Source organism: Geotrypetes seraphini, chromosome 3, assembly GCF_902459505.1.
Source record: "Geotrypetes seraphini chromosome 3, aGeoSer1.1, whole genome shotgun sequence".
Lineage (NCBI taxonomy): Eukaryota > Metazoa > Chordata > Amphibia > Gymnophiona > Dermophiidae > Geotrypetes > Geotrypetes seraphini.
Window position 1 is genome coordinate 123498802 of NC_047086.1, and position 19928 is coordinate 123518729.

The 19928-nt window shown below is 41.5% G+C and overlaps 1 protein-coding gene across 1 annotated transcript in view; it reads left to right on the plus strand.

Annotated features, from left to right (window-relative positions):
* Positions 1–2105: 2105 nt before the first annotated feature.
* The window catches only part of XKR6 (XK related 6), a 504978-nt gene continuing 487155 nt past the window's right edge, over positions 2106–19928 (plus strand). Inside the window, exon 1 of the mRNA XM_033938558.1 lies at positions 2106–3060. Coding sequence (XP_033794449.1) covers positions 2453–3060 — 608 coding nt within the window. The 5' untranslated portion in view covers positions 2106–2452. The remainder of the gene's footprint in view (positions 3061–19928) is intronic.

Genomic DNA, 19928 nt, shown 5'->3' on the forward strand with positions numbered 1-19928 from the left:
TTCTGATTGGCCCACGCGCCTTAGGCCCCACCAGTAGGCGGAGCTTTAGGACGGATGGGCCAATCCGGCCTCATTCCTTCGTTGGCTGCCTGCCGGACAGGCGGGTTTGGCTCCCGTCTGTCCGGCCAACTACCAAAGGTACGGGGAAGGGGAGTGGGGGGGTCGTGGGGGTCGCCAGGGGGGTCGCGGGTCGGCTGGGGGAGCGGTCGGAGGTTCTTGGGGGGGGCGGTCGTTGGGGGGGAGGGGGGTTTGCGTTGAGGGCAGGAGGGCCTGGGATCCCTCCTGCCCGTAATGTAGTGCGGGGTGGGGTTAGGGGGTCGCCGTGGCCAGGAGGGTTTGGGCTCCCTTCTGGCCCAACTACCAAAGGTACGGGGAAGGGGGGTGGGGGGGTCGGGGGGGTCGCCAGGGGGGGTCGCGGGTCGGCTGGGGGGGCGGTCGGAGGTTCTGGGGGGGGGCGGTCGTTGGGGGGAGGGGGGTTTGCGTCGAGGGCAGGAGGGCCTGGGATCCCTCCTGCCCGTAATGTAGTGCGGGGTGGGGTTAGGGGGTCGCCGTGGCCAGGAGGATTTGGGCTCCCTCCTGGCCCGATATTGTTGGGGAGTCGGCGGTCCTTCGGGGGGAGGGATGTATCGGACGTCGGGGGGGGGCATCAGGCTTTCAGGATGGGGACAGACCTTCAAGGGGGGACAGTGCACGGAAGTCAGGGGGGGGTGAACGGAGAGTCGGGACAGCGCACGGAGAGGCGGGGCAGTGCACGGAAGTCAGGGGGGGTGAACGGAGAGTCGGGACAGCGCACGGAGAGGCGGGGCAGTGCGCGGAAGTCAGGGGGGGTGAACGGAGAGTCGGGACAGCGCACGGAAATTCAGGGCAGTGCACGGAAGTCAGGGGGGGGTGAACGGAGAGTCGGGACAGCGCACGGAAAGTTGGGGCAGTGCACGGAAGTCAGGGGGGGTGAACGGAGAGTCGGGACAGCGCACGGAAAGTCGGGGCAGTGCACGGAAGTCAGGGGGGGTGAACGGAGAGTCGGGCAGCATGCGCGGTATAATCGTGAGCGCGTTATACCAAAGTTTTTGTGCTTATCATCGTGATTTCTGCGCGCTATACACGTGTGCGCGTTTTATACGGGTGCGTGTTATTTGCGTGAAAATACGGTAATAGTGTTAGTACACATTGTTAGCCCAAGTGCCCTCAGTATTGTGCAAAGTAATTCCTATGATTCTATAAATCCAAGTAAGGTATAAATGACTCAAACAGGGATCTCTTAATTTGTAGCTGAAGCCTAACTACTACACAACCCCAGATATTTTGAAACTGAAAGATCCTTTCTTCAATAACATAACCATTTAGGAATGAGACTGAAGACTAATGTTAAGTGATCATTAAAAGTTCACATCAAACAATGAAACTATAAAGATTATTTCCATGATATAAGTGACCAAGAACATGATTCAGTAAGCTTTGTTTTCCATGGACCCAAAAGAAAAGGCTTTAGTGGAGTAAGAACCAGGTGTAGCTAGTTCTACTAGCAAGCTTACATATAGGAAGTATTTCAAAAAAGGATTCTTGTTCAAACACTAGTACCCGATTCTTCAAATTATTTTTGTTTCCTTCTCTATTTGCTTCCATTCTAATGATATTAATTTTGCATTTTTCGTATCTTAATATATTTACAATCTTATTAGATTGTAAATACAGATTATACAGAAAATGTTCTTATTGTATTGCAGTCTAGCAAGAGATGGAATATGTCTAACAACATTACATCTTCTGATATGGCTAATTAAAGCCTTATAATGAAACAATATTTTAGTCCTAGATACAATGGAAAAGTCTCAAGAATTTAGTCATGTTTCAGATCCTGGATTCTAGCAAGAAGGTGAATATATTAGATTAGAGAATGTTAGCTCATTTTCAAAACATTTGTCATTAATCTCATTAAACGTAGGGCTTCATAATCCCATCACCATTCAAACTTTTTCTTGAATAAGCGGCCATTTTGATGTTCAAAGAATAGATAGCAGGAAATACGTCAAATTTCCGGAAGTCAAAGCTTATAGTGGCGGCGCGGCAAAACGCGGGTTTTTCAAAAGAAAGTCAGTAGTGTGAGAATTCAGCCATTCCTTTTAGCAAATGACACATACTAATCGCATAGATAGGGAAAATATTATTTTTAATCGCAGCTTTTTTAAAATTCATGCATTATTTTAACATTAAAAGCTAAGGGCGCTTTTTCTACTTAGGTGTCAAAATTTGAGGAGCACAAGAGAGATCTTAAAAAAAAAAAAAAAAAAAAAATCACTTAGTGCCGGTTCTTTCTTTCTACCTTCGGCTGTCACTTTGCCCCTGGACACTAGAGGGCGGCCATCTTGGGCTTTCCCTCGGGTAAACGGGGGAGCCGGGAAATGACGTCATTAACCCCGGAAGCGGAGGGCGCAGCGGAGCTTCAGAAAGCAAGATGGCGGCGAAATCTGATGGTCTGGGGGTTGGTACCGGTTTCGCCCAGCTGCACAACTTGGACGAGACGGCCGGGAATGAGGAAGGGGAGCCGGAGGAGAGCAGCTCCATCCACATCTGCCACTGCTGCAACACCTCGTCGTGCTACTGGGGCTGCCGGAGCGCCTGCCTGCGCGCGCTCCTGGGCAAGAAGAACGCGAAGAGCCCGCGCTCGGCCGGCGAGGAGCAGCCGCCGCCACCGCCGCAGGCACAGCGGCCGTGGCTCGACTGCCTCTGGATCGTCCTCACCCTCCTCGTCTTCTTCTGGGACGTGGGCACCGACCTGTGGCTGGCGGTCGACTACTACTCCAAGCGGGACTACCTGTGGTTCGGGCTCACGCTCTCCTTCGTCTTGGTGCCCTCTGTGCTGGTGCAGATCCTCAGTTTCAGGTGGTTTGTGCAGGACTACACCGGGGGCGGACTGGGGGCGGTGGAGGGGCTCAGCAGTAGGGGACCCCCCATGATGGGCGCCACCGTCGCCGCCAGTCCCGCAGCCATCCGCTTCTGTAGGATCTCGGTCTGGATCTGGCAGTCTGTCATCCACGTCCTGCAGATGGGCCAAGTATGGAGGTAAGTGAAGGGGGGGGGGGGAGAGGAGGTGGTGCAGGCTTTCGGCCATGCAGCATGTCATTCCTTGTGTAGGGTAAATTCGGATGCGAAAATGGTCGTTATAGGAGGGGAGGGTGACTTACTGGCCTGCGGTACAATGTCAAAGGTAGTGACAGAGTGGTTAGGGTTTGGCTTATTGTAGTGTAGGAGGTCTGGGTCTCCTTATGTCTAGGCTTTGGGAGCTGTTCACAGGAGCTGGTGCTGATCTGCAGAGCTCCGTCTCTGCTCACTGCTGACCACCGGTGCGACTTGTGAACGGGGCTGTTTATAAAACCAGCTGGATTGGGCATCCATAAAAGCCCACTTAGCCCACTTTGTTTACAGAAGGGCGAACAATTTCATGGTTTAATCTTTGCTTACGACTGCAGGAAAAGGGGTTAAATTGGTCCGTGGTTTGATTGTGCAACGGGTGACCCTTCTCTGCAGAGGCTTTCAGCGCTGCACTCTTGTTGATGACAGGTGACTGAAACGCGATGCCTGCTGAGAAATCACAGTTGCTGAAATGTAAGAAGGGGGGGGGGGGATTTTAATCGAGCATCTGGAGGCTCATCTTTCTCGAAATCCAGATGCTTTCTTAATTTTTGGTTGAGGGTCGATGCCAGTCGGCTACTGAAGCAGTGATAGCTAGGAGTATTTTGAGATTTGGCTTCGTAGTTCTTCTGATGAATGCTAAATTGGTTCGTGGTTGTGTACGTGATGCATTCTCCGCCGCGGCGATCACTTCTTGTCTCTGGGTTAATTGTAATTTGCAAAGGCAAAAAGCTTTCTGGGCTGTGACCTGAAATCAGACGGTGAGGCAGTGAGGGTTACCCTGGAGCAGCCTGCGTGTCCGCAGCTAACCCCGGCTTTCTGTCACAGGAAGAAGTTATGAGAAAGGAGAGCGTAGTGGAATCCATGTTTAGGATCTGTGACTATCTGTTCGACGTGTGGTGCTTGATTAAGAAAGGAAAATCTTCTAAAGTTTGTGTAAGAAGTGTTAAAAAAAAAAAAAAAAAAAGCGTGAATGAAGAAGAAGAAAAAAAAAAAAAGAGGCATGAATGTATGCAGCTCTGCAGATGTTGCTCTGCAGCAGCCAAGACGTGTAGTAGATAAGACGTAGGAAGACCTTGGGTAGCTGTAATTTTGGAAATGTACACCTGTATGTCTGGTTATAATTCCTAAGGTTTTTGTTTGAAATATTCTCTAGAAAACACTGATAGGTTAAATTGGGGGTGCTCAGACCTTGCAAGCTTCCTTTAAAGACACATTGCATATTGAACGTTGAGATGTTTTCTGTCGCTGCATTAATGTTTGTTGATTTTATGCTAGCAGAAAATGGAAAAAAAAAATAATTCACTGTCTAGAGAGAGAGAGTATGCAGCAAATATTTAATTTGTGGATAGCATTTACAGATGTTTCTTGTAATCTTTGCAGCTAATAAACTCATTGTTCTGGGAAAATGAATTTAAAACAGGCATTAAGAAAACAATGGTCAATTAGTGGCTAAAAATCAACATGTCAATCTGAATGTAAGGTTTCTTTTCTGGAAAAGATGCTCTTGACAGACACTAGTTGTGTTTATTTTAGTCCTTGTTGCAACTGCTTGTGTTAAGATTTATTTTATAAAGATGTTTTCTATTTATCTGTAGGAAAATATATTTAGAGAACAGAATGAGGGCTTTGCTGCATAGGTTCTGCTTTATGTGTCTATTATGAGTTGTGGTCCAACATTGTAAGCCTGCAGACTTACAGTGGCAGGAAGATTGCAGCGTTTTGTCTTTGCTAGAAATAGACACAGAGTAGACAAGTGTTTCATGCTTGTCCAGCTCTGTGATTTCCATTAAAATTATTCATCTGGCTAAATTTAGGAAAACCTATGGTTCCTTAAATAGGCTCCCTCTGCCTTCTTTTTAGTTGGGGACTAGTCTACCAATGAACTTGCCCAACTGCTTTCTCTCTAGTGCTGCATGTACCTAATATAAGTGAGTCACTATTGCATCTCTTGCCAAAGCTCTTGTCTTGGATTGTGACTAGATTGTTATGGTGCTGTTAAAAGGGAAAAAAGTTCCTGGACAATCATGTTGTTGGATCATAAATAATATTGTAAACAAGGTTACCAAGTTTATTTACATTTTAATATACTGACCATCAACATGTATCTGGCCGGTTTACAAAGCTAAAAACGTTAGAATAAATTTAAGAATGGGGTAAAATAAAAGGTTGGATATAAAACAGACGAAAACAATGCCGTACACGATTTTGAGGGAGAGAGTTTATAATTACATCTTTGAATAAAATAAAAATGAATGATGGGAAAAGGGGGGAGGGATAAACACCAGGGGGGGGGGGTCGCTTCTTAAAAGTGGTTCTTTTTGTATCAAATAAATAGAGTAAAATGAAGTTACATATTACCGTATCACTCAATGCTCAAATCATTTGAATTTTACCTATGTTACATCTGAGTAAATTCTCTTATAAACTGAGTTGAACATCTATTGTGAATGTTGGTAGAATATGAGAAGCTTCTGGTGCCATTTCCCATGACATTAAACATTTTATATTGTATATGTGGCATGCAATCTTTAAAGTGGATGTAAATGTTTGATTTGTTTATAGTTTACTCTGAATATTGATAATTTCACACTTCTGGAGAGAAAGTAGCAGGAGGAACAAAATAAAGGTAGAAACACACTGATCTCAATGGAAAACCAATACATTTGATTGTTATACCTGAGAGCCATCTGTGCCCAATGTCTTAAAATAAGTGGGAAAGCCCTTGTTCCTGCCCAGAACAGCATTAAGTAGATTAGGATATGTGTTTTCCTGGATTCATATCCTTAGACAGTAGGATTATCTCTGTCTAATCACTTCAGAGAAGAAAAGATTTGCATTCAGTTTCCATCTGCAGTATTAGTTTGTAAAAAGTGGATTTTAAGCCTGTAAGAGCTAGACTCACCAAAAAGTACTCTCACGTTGCCATTTGATAGCACAATTCAGGTTATTTCACACACTGGGTCCTAATAAATGCACATGAACAGCATTAGCACACTTTAGTAAATCTAGTCCTAAGTAGACAATGCATCCAGCACTTTCCTTTTTCAAAATGACCATTACCAGTGGCTCCCCTCTTTTGCCATCACTGTTCAATATATGCATGAATGCCTTGGGCAGGCGCTTCTCCTCAATGCAAGTCCATAGTTTTTCTTATGCAGATGATCTATTTCTGTGTGGTCATCGACTCCTTCATGGATACATTGCAACACATATCTATTCTGATTGAGGATCTAACTGCCTCTTTTACACAGCCATGCAGCAACAGCCCCGAAGCCCTTTAAATCTCTAAGGGCTTCGGGGCCATTAGTGCAGCACAGCTGCTAGCGCGGCTTTGTAAAAGAGGCCATAAGTACATGGTCACAGAAGAACTTACTTAAACAAGCAGAAGACAAAGGTGCTATGGTTTGGCGATCACAACTCAGTACCTCACTTAGAGTTAACCCTATCCTCAGGTGAGAAGTTCATGATTAATAAAATGTCAAAAGTATTAGGAGTAATTCTAGATCCAATCTCACAATGGGCGAGCAGATTATCTCACTGTTCAAAAGATTTTTCTTCAGATTGAGGCAGTTGGGGATGATAAGATCAGTCCTGAGTCCAACTAGTTTTTGGACAGTGACTCGAGCAGTTCTACTTCCATATCTAGATTATTGCAACATCACAAAGAAAGGACTTCAGAGGTTACAGTTACTCCAGAACATAGCGACTAGACTGATTTTCCGTAGGGCCCAATTTGAGAGAGCCAGTGCGCTGCTGATAGAACTATACTGGCTGCCAGTCAAGTATAGAATTCAATTTAAAATTGCATGTATGGTTCACAGGGCTATATATGGAGAATGAATCAGTGCTATAAATTACCTCTTCCCTCTCCACGTTAAGTTCGGAGGAAATCACTCTTCGAATCCACCTTCAAGTTTCAAGGCCCCAAAATTTGGAACTGCCTCCCGACCTGCTTATGTCAGACCTCCTATCTTCAATTTAGGAATGCATCTGTTTTCATTACAGTCTTGCTAAGATTCATAATGTCTATGTTGCTAACCTTATTAATCTTATGTGTAGTTGCGGTGATTCCCAGTTGACATTTGCGGGATATAAGAAACTATAGTATGGTATGGCATTTTTTACAGTGCAGCGCTTTAGACCAGAGAGTTTCATACTTGGGTTGTTTGAGATTTTGTTGTATTCATCCATTGGATTTTTTGATTCTCTACATACTGAATAATCTGGACCCCTGAGGAAGAAGTGTTTTTCGAAACACGGACCGTGTTGGGTCCAGTATGCGTGAGAAGAATAATCTACTTATGGAAACAATTAATTTATCTGTCATTTTTATATGTTTTTATGACTTTTATTTAATAAATTCCTGCATCTTGTACATCTCTCTGCAGTTCTTTTATGCATTTTCACTGTAGTTCCAGCACTAGTGACTGTGACCTTGTATAGCCCTCTTTAATTCTTTGATTTCTAGTTCACTATGGTATAGTCTGCTCTTAGCCCATGAATTTCCCCTTTCCCCTTCATTCTGTCTTCTCTGGCCACCTCACTCTCTCTTTCTATACCTTCCCTAGCACCTACTTACATTTTTATTTATTTATAACATATATATCCCGTATATCAGAAAATTTATGTGGGTTAAAAAAAATACATACATCTCTTCAATCCTATTTGGGTCTGCTTTTTCCTCTCTGGGTCCTGATGCCTTATCTTCTGGAAACATCTATGCAACCTAGGGGAGCAGGCAAATTGATTTTTTTTTTTGACAACTAGAACTCTATGCACACCTTCTTTATCCTGATTTAACTTTCTGGCCACCTTGTCAAAGGTGTTGATTATAATTGTTGAAGATGACATCCATCTGGTTCCTTGAGTACTGGTCAATTATGAACCTCTTTTTTTTCTGAATGTTTGCTTCTTTCTTATTATAAGAATTGTAGTTCCTTTCTTATCTCTATTTTCCATGTATTTTTTTAGATTGTTCAACGCTTTGCTTTCTTACTTACAGTTAAAGGTGGTATAGAAAGTCCTAATTAAATAAAGTAAATAAAAAAATAATCTTGTCTTGGGTGTTGGAGTGATTCTCAAATTTGCCCTAGGAGGACCAGTTTTGAGGATCTCTCTACTGAATATGCATGAGACAGATTTACATGCCTGTCACATCCATTATATGCAAATCTGTCTCATGTATATTCAGTAGAGAGATCCTGAAAATCTGACTGACTAGTGGTCTCCCAGAGCGGGGTTGTAAACTATTAGATTCAGGATACTGTACAATCTTTTTTGAAAGAGTAATTTTCATTAAATTTCCCATCACTGAGATAAGGTTAACGGCTTGTTTACTCTCCCTCCCAGTTTTTGCTAAGGTGGACTAGCAAAATAGTGCCATATGGAGAGAACATATATCATGGATTAACTCCTCTGCTTTCTTTTCTTTAATTGAACAAAACATAAATGCATTCTTCTTTTCACATATATGTTGGGCTAATGGACAGTTTGTTATATCTGCTTCTTTAGCACAGGGATCTACATCTGTTATTTTTGGAGCAGTCATGATCTGATGACCTTGAAAAAACATTTATGAGATTAGGATTCCCCCCCCCATCCAGAGAAGAGTATCAAGAATTAAAGATATGAGTAAGAAATAGGAAAGAGTAGACTAAGCAGTTTATAAGTTTCACTATGTGAGAAGTATATCCTGTGTAGATGTTGGAAATGTTTTCAAAGTTGTAAATGTGCCTTTTACGGAAAGACAAGCATATGTGACAAAATTGAACTTATACTTTTTCTTTGTTTATTCCCTGAACTATTAGATTATTACATATATACTGAATTCTGATTACATATGCAATCAGAATCTGTTTTCTGTCCTTGCTTTACTGCTTTATTACTGATAGAAGCAGAGTGGAAGCTTAGTGCCACTGATCCAAACTGCAACCAAGTGAGAACTCAAAGCTACTCATCGTAGAAAGAACTTGAAGCAGAAGATCTGCACTACGTAATCATCAGAGCAAAAGCTGGAAATGAAATATGAACCATCTATGATTGTGCATGTCAATTATTTTGTTGTGGGAAGAACTTAAATACCCAGTTGTTTTCCTCAAATTAGACCCTGACACAAGCACAAGTTGAAACACGGGCCGTGTTGGATCTTCCAATAAAGATTCTTCCCAGTGCATGTGATGCCATGTGGTTGTTATATCTGAGGCCCTCTACACCTTTTTGGCTGCTCATTGCTTTAAAGCTTAACAATAGTTGGACATTGGACTGCTGACCTGTTGATTTGTGTAATAAGTGTCAGAGACTCCTCAATATAAGGACATGTGATGGGGTGGGATGAGCTAGTCAAGTGTCATTCTGCTGATGTTAAGTTGATGCTGGACTGCTCCACAAAAGCTTTTGCCATTGAACTAACAGTATCTGTGAGTGTGGTGTTCTTTCTCTTGACTTCTCCCAAAGATGGGAAGAAAAGGCTGAGCAGGTAATCTGCCCAAGCAGGTAGTCTGAACAAACAACTCAACTACAGGTGCCGTGGGCAAGAGCATGGTTGGAGTGGCTAGGTCCAGGTCAGGGTCAAGCAAGGCATGAACAGAAGCCAAATGTTGAATAGGAACCAACTGTGGAGCAGGAATTGAGCATGAAACAGGATTCAGGGATAGAACATGAACTGAACTGGAGTAAGTAGAAAAGAATATGCACTGTAACAGTGCAAGAAGCTTGGATGGCAGTAAATGCAGGAAAAACCCACTGAAAACTATTGAGCCAGCAACGGTGTATCTGGCTAGGCTTCCTTATCTACTGCCATTAATAAGACACCTCTTGTTGGTCTGATCAGCCCCTTCAAAGGTGAGCTGCTCCTTTTGCTCATTGTTCCATTTCCTGGAACTCAGGTTGCAGTTAAGCATCTCCTGTTCCTGGCTTGCAGAACTGGAGGTTCAGTTCCTAGCAAACCCTTACACCAGGAAGTTTGAAAAATTTCAAAGAGACTGTGATAGCATTAATAAGTGTATGGATCCTCCATAGTTCTAGCAAAGTCACACTATAATTTGAACAAAATTATTTTTTATTGAGTTGTGCATCAAGCATACACTTGGACTTGTTCCTGGTAATTCAGTAGTAAGCCTAATCTTCTTATAGCTCAGTTCCAGTACAGAGGGTGTAGTTCCTGCCAGGCTATAGTTAGTCACCAGGTACAATAAGTATCAGCTTAAAGATAAGTATTGAACAGACAAGAAAGGCCTTGTCTTCTGTCAAACCATAAGTTTAGCAGTTCACAATATTCAACTGACAACTTTTCTATCTTGACCACTTTTATCTGGTTCCTAGTTCATAATATTTTGGAAAGGATATTCCTTCCTGCTGTAGCTTTTTACCCCCCCTCTGGCTAAGCCATCTAGCGGTAGATCTCTCTTAATGTAGCCCTGTAAGGTAGTCTACTTAAAGGGAACTGGGTATATGCCACACACTCCATCAGAGAGAAATCTCTTCTTTGGTAATTATATTTGCCTGGAGACCTTAAGGGAATAAGATATTCAGTCTGCAAACATATTCTTCTGCTTTGCCTAAAGAAAAGAGGGCCCTTGTGCATACTAAATGCTAAGAAGCCCATTTTATACCTAAGGGCATCTTAGCATTTAATGTGTGCTAATTCTGTTGATGCGTGCTAAGCTTTAGTAAAAAGGCCCAAAGTCTCATTTTGGAAGAAAATGTGAAAAATTTACCCCCCCCCCCTTTTTATTAAGCTATGGTAGAGGTTTCTACTTTGCCCCGGAGTTCTAAATATTCCGATGCAGCTCTGTCGCCCATAGGAATTTTATGTCAGAACAGCTTCAGAGCATTTAGCACTCCAGGCTGTGGTAGAAACCTCTACTGCAGCTTAGTAAAGGGGGTGGGGTAGAAAATGTTACCAGAAGAAAAAAAAAAAATATATATATATTTTTTTACATTTTCTAAAGAGTAAAAATGCTACAGAAGGAATTATTCAATAAATATTTGGCAGATGTTTTGAAAATTCCTAATAAATCTCTTCTTGCAATCCAACAATTTTGTTTACTGAGGAACAAAAAATTAAAAAAGGACTCCTGTGGATGAATTGCCATCTTCAGGGCTTGATAAAACTTTAGTCTGTCCTAGTATGGCAATTTTTATGTCTTTTAAACCAGTGTTTCTCAACTTCTTCAAACCAAGTACCCCCTAATCCTAACGAATACCTACTGAGTACCCCTGTCCAAGCTCCACCCCTGACCCCACCCCCATAATAATAGTACTAATTGTAACGCAATTTCTTCCATATACACACAATATGATCTTATTAATACATAATGGTAACCACAAAATTAACAAAACACTGTATGCAGAGAAAATATTAATTATCAGGGTTTTTTTCCCAAAGAAGTTATGGCAGATGACTTTAAAATATACAATCAGTAACAACTATAGAAAAATGGACAAATATTGAGCAAAATATAGACAGCAGATATAAATTCACAAAACTGACACATTTTGATCACTAAATTGAAAATAAAATTATTTTTCCTACCTTTGTTGTCTGGTGATTTCACGAGTCTCTAGTTGCATTTCCTTCTGACTGTGCATCCAATGTTTTTTTCTTTCTGCCTCCTGCATGCTTCCTCTCCTCTGGACCCCATTCCCTTCCCCAACCAACATCTCGGTCCCTCCATGAGTCCAACTTTTGTTCCTCTCTCCTCTCTCTCACTGTTCATCTGTCTTGAGAGATCCAGGCATCTCTCCCACTCTCTCTGCTGCCACAGCCAACATTTTTCTCTCTCTTATCTGCCTCCCAGCCCCATGCCCATTTCTCCTTCTATCACCCCTCTCTAGCACAATGCCACATTTCTTCCTCCATCACTATGTCCAACATTCCTCCCCTTGCATCCCCTTCAATCTGCCCTCTCCACCACTATATCCAACATTTTTCCCTCTCATCCTTGTATTCCCCATGCATCTCTACCTCATCTTCTCTCTCTATGCCCAATTTTCCTTTCCCCATGTGCACCATCTCTCACTCACACACTCATGCCCATCAATTCTCCCTTTCTATTCCCTTCCTTCTGTGTCTGTATTTCTTTTATTTATACCCCGCCTTTCTGAAGGCGGGTCACAGTAAAGTACATACACAAACAGAATCGTATACAATACAACATTTTTTTTTTTTTTTGAAAATCGTCTAACTGTATGTCCAGACGTCTGATTGTCCAGACCGCTAAGTCATCCATCTTTATACTCCATTTTCGACCAACAATCCGCCCAACTCAAAAACGCATAGAAAAAGACCTTTTGGACGTTGGCGTGGCCAACAAAGCAATGGACTGGACACCTAAACATTGCACCAGAGTAGTGGAGTACCTTACAGGGCACTGCTGTGAACTTCACAAAAAGGGTGCCACATACACATCTCACTACAACCTTATAGGTCATGGTGAGTCCCCCAAAACACCAACCAGAACCGACTGGGCCCACCTTCTACTACCCCAATACCCTTATGGCTGCATGTGCCACTTATATGGCAGTACAAAAGAGTTTAGGAGTTTTTTTGGGGGGTGCACATGTTTCAGAAAGACCATTTAAACCACCTCTGTGCAGCTCTACTAGGTTTTCCTATGCTAGGCTGCCAGGTGCTGATGTTCTAGAGGCAGATAGGTAAAATTGTTATTATGATTTTTTATGGGGTGGGGGTGGGGGGGCAGTGATCACTGACATCAATATAACATGATAATAATAATAACAATGTGCACTAAATGCAAAGGCTGTGTAAAAATTACAGTGGTATTTCCAGTTCCTACCTCACATGAAGTTCATTCATAGTGCAGATGCACTTAAGCCCAGATTCTATAAATGATGCCTATCTAAGCACCTAACTTAATTATTTAAAAGACTAAATCAGCATCGATAATGGAAAATTAGCATCTTGTAATTAATGTGAATTGCACTGTATTGGATGGTAGGTGCTGAACTTGGGCCCCCTTTTATCAAGCTGTGTTAGTGTTTTTTTAAAAATTGCCGGCCACTATAGTAAAAGCTGCAACGCTCATAGGAATTCTATGAGTATTGGAGCTTTTACCACAGCAGCCGGCGATGAAAAGACCCTAACACAGCTTGATAAAAGGGGGGCCTTGGTGTTCCAAGCCTCCGTCAGGTGCTCCAGCTGCCTCTCTCACTGCATTTGGAGCCTTAGTCTCGAGTCACCAGAGGTTTTGACCATGTTCCCTTAGGAATCCCACAACTCTCATTTCCGTGACGCTCTCCAGTTAGTACTGGATTTCTAGTATACTGGCTATTTTTTTTTTTTGCATGTGATAGTTGTTAGTGCCAGTAAGGTTTTCAGGATATCTGCAATGAATATATATGCTTCACCTTCCTAAAATATGCTTCACCTTCCTAAAATATGCATTTACTATTCCGATAACCTGAAGCACAGTTATAGTAGCCACTGTTATACACTAAACATAGGTATTAAATTGCAGTCCTGGAGATCTGCAAACCAGTCAGCTTTTCAGAATATCCATAATGATTGTGAAGTGACATATTTACGTGCAGTTGTATTTAATGAGCATTTAGTAGGGATATCTTGAAAACCTGATTGATTAGTCCGTGCATGTCAATCTGTGATCTTGGAGGGCTGCAATTGCATTTTATTGAGGCATGAGCCAGATTCAAGAGAACTGATAAATTTGTTTTTGGAGGTCCTGAAACAAAATACTTCTCATAACAAAAATAATACATAGAAAAAATGTGCAATTGAGCAATTGATGTTGATAGATTATGTTGGGGACAGTTTTCAAAGTGTCCACATTGGAGCAAAGACTTTCCACCAGATTGTAAATTTCAAATTGAAAGAGACCCATGAGCTTTTGCATCTGTTTGTTTATGCTTTTTTACATGAAAAATACAGGTAGGTTTGAACATGTAATTTACATATAGTGTTTTTTTCCCTCCCTACTTAAATAGCCCCAGTTCTACCAGGAATGTCTCCTTAAATGCAGTTGAAAAGAATACATGATAAAGATCACCTAGGCCAGGGGTAGGGAACTCTGGTCCTCGAGAGCCTTATTCCAGTCGGCTTTTCAGGATTTCTCCAATGAATATGCATGAGATCTATTTGCATGCGCTGCTTTCAATGCATATTCATTGGGGAAATCCTGAAAACCCAACTGGAATACGGCTCTCGAGGACCGGAGTTCCCTACCCCTGACCTAGGCCCTCTTCTATTAAACTGCGCTAGCAGTTTTTAGTGCAGAGAGCCACGCTGAATGGCCCGCATTGCTCCCGACACTCATAGGAACTCTATGAGCGTCGGGAACAGCGCGGGCCATTCAGCTTGGCTCCCCGCACTAGAAAACTGCTAGCGCAGTTTAATACAAGAGGCCCCTAGTGTATTGTTAGGTGCATTGAGGGAAGGCAGACTGCATTTAGCCATTGTAGGAGGAACATTATCAGTTTGGGCTACCATTAAGATAGGATATTTGATAACTGCCCCCCTTATAGGGTAAAAGGGGGGATGGGACTTGATATACTGCATTTTCTCTGTGGTTTACACAATTAAAGCAGTTTACATGACACAATGAAGTGTTCAGTGACTTGCCCAGAGTCATAAGGAGCTGCAGTGGGAATCAAACTCGCAACCTCAGGGTGGTGAGGCAGCTGCTCTAACCACTAGGCCACTCCTCCACTCCATGTGGTTGTCTTTGTTCCCCAGTATAAATGGCTTTGAAAGTTGTCCAAGATGAGGTCATTTGTGTCACTTTGACAAGCATCCTCTTTCAGGGATTAGGGGACTTGAAGAGGATCAACTTAAAGTATTTCTAAATTACTGTTGTGTAATTTCTAGTGGAGAATGGATTTTTACTACTGATGTGATCTTATCAAATACTCAAATGGGATTTCAATTAATAAACTCCATTCTTCTGCAAGCTGTTATGCTGCTTTTCCCTTTCAATGCTAGCTTGAATGTAACTATGTTGGATAAGGTTTCACATTGTATGGACCAGTTGGATGCTAATCTGCATGATGAAGTCTCTGATTTAATATAGGATACCACACAAGCATAGACCAGATAAGTACCAGCTTTTCATGTCATGAATGCCTCTTCTTACTTACATTTATGTATTGATATTTCACATGATCTCAAAAATTCTCAGTAAATTACAATTCAAATCGTACATAATTCTAAAAATAAAATATAAACATGCAACTATAAATTAGGGAGAAAGGGAGGCAATAATTCTTATTATAATCATAAATAAAACAATATAGGAGGGACTTTTACACTAAATTGATTGGGTTAGACCATTCAAATTAAAATTTTTTGATATATTAAAACGGTTGACAAAATGTCCTCCTGCTGTCATTTCAGATGTAAAACAGCAAGGGATCTTGCAGTATATTTCTCTGGTAAAATAGATACTATTTGTAATGCTTTTGAAAAAGATTCAGGGCATAAACTGTACTCTGGAAGGCAACCCCCTGACATTAATTCTATAGATTGTATACTAGCTGATAGGGCAAAAAGCCAACCGATTCCTATTTCAATGATATTTCTCTAATGGCTTCTTTTACAAAGCCGCACGGCAACAGCCCCGAAGCCCTTTAAATCTCTATGGGCTTCGGGGCCATTAGCGCAGCGCAGCTGCTAGCGAGGCTTTGTAAAAGAGGCCGTAAATGTGATTAACTAACTGGTTGACACTTTTAGTAAACTCCATTTTAATTCTTAATTGGCTTTCTCTTTTATTTGGAGAAATTATTCTACTTCAATTCTGGAAGGCACAAATCTGGATCTACCACAAACATCCAATTTTAGACCAATCATGGCCATACCTTTTATAACTAAAACAATTGAATTTTTGGTAGCTTCACAACTGAGTAAGTTTATTACCGATTCAGATATTCTACTGTCTTCTCAATATGGTTTCCAAAATTTTCATAGTATTGAAACTCTACTGATTTGAATTAGTATCATGTGTACAGCAAGGGAGGTCAAATGCTGCTGTTATAATTGGTATTTCAGTGGCATTTGACACTGTTAACCATGATTTTTTATTGAACAGATTATTGGAGATAGGAATTTCTGGCAATGTTTTACGATGATTTGAAGAGTTTTTACGGTATAAGCATTATAAAGTATTGAAAGATGAAATTTGTTGGGTATCCCCATGTGGTGTACCACTGCGTTCCCCTATTTCTCCTATATTGTACAATCTTTTTATAAGTACATTGAATACGATTTCAGTACATTGTGATGAATGGATTTTCTCATATGCCAATGATCTATTTCTGTTAATATCGATTGCTTCAAATATGAATTTATTTTTAGACTTTTGAAAATGGTTGAACAGGTTAAACAGTGGTCTGTGTCCTATTGTTATGGTTTTGTTTATAGATTAAGGGCTCCTTTTACGAAGGTGCTCTAGGGTTTTTAGCGCACGCACAAAATTATCACACGCTATAGCTTACGGTAGCCGAAAATCTACCGCCTCCTAAAAAGGAGGTGGTAGTGGCTAGCACGCTCGGGAATTTAACGCGTGCTATAGCGTGTGATAAGGCCCTAGCGCACCTTTGTAAAAGGAGCTCTAAGTGTGTCCCAGCTTCTATTCACTTCTTTGATGGTTTGAATTTTAAGATCAATAATACCTCTAAATTAATGGGAGTTTATCTAGATTCCTCTTTTGAGTTTTGAAACACAAGTCAACTTTATGGTTCAAAAATCATTTTTAAAATGTAGGCAGCTGCATTTGGTTTGAGCTTAATTTTTTCAACAACATTTTAAGAGTCCTAGTCCAATCTACTATTCTATCTGGATTGGACTATTGTAACTCTTTATATTCTGGAATTTCAGGAAAATTAATGAAAAAACCCCCACAACTTTTTCTGGTCCAGAAAATGGCAGCAAGACTAATGTACTGGCATTCTAGGTTTGACCATTGTACTCCGTTGCTGTTAGATTTACATTGGCTTCCTGTAGAATTACCAATTAAGTTTCAATTGTGCTGCTTAGTGTACCTGATGATCTAATTAAGCTTTAGATAGACAGGTAGGAAATTGCAATTGTGAAAGGCTTTTGTTATCTTCTTTTATAGGTATTAAGGAGGAAATTCTAGAAACAGCGCCTAAACTTAGGCACTGATAGGTGCCCTACCAGTGGCTAAGTTAATTAACAAAGGCCATTTAAAACAGCAAAAAAAGTGCAATAGTAAAGCACCTACCGGCGAATCATGCCTTTAGGCCACCTAATTCAACTATGGGCATGGCTAACACTGGAAGTGGTATTAGGCGGCCTAAATCGCCTACGTAAGTGCGATTCATGACAAAGACAGGCACTGGAATTGTAGGCCTGGAAAACCCTGACCTACGTTTCCAGCACCCATCTTTTGCGGAGGTGCAGTTCTCCATTGGGTGCCTTTGCATGATTGACAAACGATTAGTGGTCGCTTTTTAGGTAGTTGCCGGTATCGGCACCCTATAGAAAATCCAGGCCTAAGTATAAAAAGCATGTATCAAGGATCTTATAGTAGCTGTGCAACTAAAATTTGGAATGCATTACCTTTAGACATATGTCAAAGTCCATCTTATGAAGTATTCTGAAATAGAGTTAAAACATGGCGCTCTGATATGAAATTAGAATGGTTCCTTTTTAGCAGTGTGTCTCAAACTGTGTGCCTCCTGAAATTCCAAGTGTGCTGCGGCACACTGAGGAGGAAGAGAGGCGCCTGCCAGCTGACTTCCCTACGCGGTACAGTGCCAGCGCTGCCCAATTCGCCAAATGCCTGCATGTTTCCCCCTTCTCTCTAGCGCCCTCCGGCTTCCCCCCTGGCTTCCCAGTCTCACCTTTAAAGCTAATTTCAGCAGCCTGCAGAGGATCGCCGATAGGTAAAATGATTTTATTTTCAATTTAGTGATTGAAATGTTTCAGTTTTGAGAATTTATATCTGCCATGTATATTGTGTGTATATGAAAAATGAATGGAAAAAATTGCATTACAATTAGTAAATGGGATGGGATCTGGGGCAGGTCTGTGGTTGGGGTACTCAATTGATATTTGTTAGACTTAGGGGGTACTTAGCTTGAAGTAGTTGAGAAACACTGCTGTAGGCAATCAGCTGGCGCCAGTGCTTCTCCTCTCTGGCCCTCTTCCCTGCTGGCACCCCCTACTGGCGTCTCAGGGCCCATCTGGAGGTCCTCTGCACATGTGCGGACGTCAACGTGATGATGTCAGGCATATGCATGATGTCATCACGGTGACATCTGCGCACTTCTGGATGCCTCAAGCCGTGGTCACTACCTTTAGTGTGCCCCAGCTCGAGAAAGTTTGAGAGACACTGCTTTTTAGTATATGTCGCTGATTTTTATATAGCCCACTTTGAAGCTGAATGTGTGGATATAGCGGCTAACCATTGCAAAAAGTCTTATAGCCGCTTCTTCATATCATAAATGCAATCCTAATTTATTTTTTCTCTATTCTGAAATTGGAAAAGCCGCAGAGTAATTTTGTGGATCTGTAATCTGGTGCGGTAAAACCACATTCAAAATGTTCCCACTTCTTTCATTCATTGTCATAAAAACCTCCCCTTTTCAGTTTTTTGATTCAAAGTGATATAAAACCCTAGCGTAGTATAACCAGAACAATTTTCATAATATTCCTCAATTTTTCTCTGTCGCATGAACGCTTTGGGAGAGATGAGTATGAATATAAAATTTAGTTGTCCTACTAGCCTGGCCAAATAACTGAACTATGTTTTCATTAAAACCTTTCTAGTATGAATGCTCTCCATTCTTTATAGTCTTGTTAATTTTTTTAAATGTTGGGCGAAAAAAACATGTTAGCTATGGCGCAGAGGAACCTTGAACCTCGCGAGTTGCTTGAAGTACTATAGCAGTCTTGCATGCACTGCCTCTGATGCATCATATGTACTTTAGTTCTTTGATACTATGTTCAGAGCCCCTTTGACTGAATTAAAACGAAAGAAAGAAAACAGCAATTTACATAATCAGTTGCTAATACGCCATGTGTTTTGTTTTTATTGTAGTCTCTTCAAGGACATTTGGGTAACTAGTAGTCTTCAAAAATTATAGTTAGAAAACAGTATTTATGAAGCTGAACAGCTGGCGGCTGGTGGCTTGTTTGTGTCTTCTGCAGAATATGCATAAGGTACGTGCAGTATCTGTGTACAGCTCTCTGCCTAAGAGGGCACAGGGTTACTGGCTCTCTTAGATTATTTGACCCTGAGAAATTGGTGTTATGATTTGATTGACTGCATGAGGGCCTTACCTTGGTTTTCTTTTTCAATAGTCTTTTTAATTCCTGTTATTTGCATGTAATAACTGCAACTGGTTGGTTTTTTTCTCCGAGTTCCTGTTCTGTGTAAGCAGACAGGATTGGGCGTTTCTGCCAGGAAATTGATCCCTGGGGATGAGGGTTGCCAACACGCATTCTGGTGCTTTGTGGAAAGGGAAGAAATCCTGAACATGACATCAGCTTGACCAGGAACCAAGCTCTTAAACCGTCAAATATATTTAATTAGCTTGCTTTATTAAATAAGATTGTGTAAGATTTCTTACATTTCTAAACAAATAACCCAAAAATCCATGCTCAAATCTATACAGGGCAGAATATCCTGCTGCACTTGTATTGCTTGTTAAGTTTCAAGCTGTGTGAGTTAAAATAAAGCTTTATCTTTTTAGGAGGTGAAAATCTCTGTGGAGGTGAAAATCTTTGTGGTGCTTTCACCAGATTTGCATGTTTGTGGAACTTACTTTCTCTAGCCAAGACAGACAAGACACATTGCAAA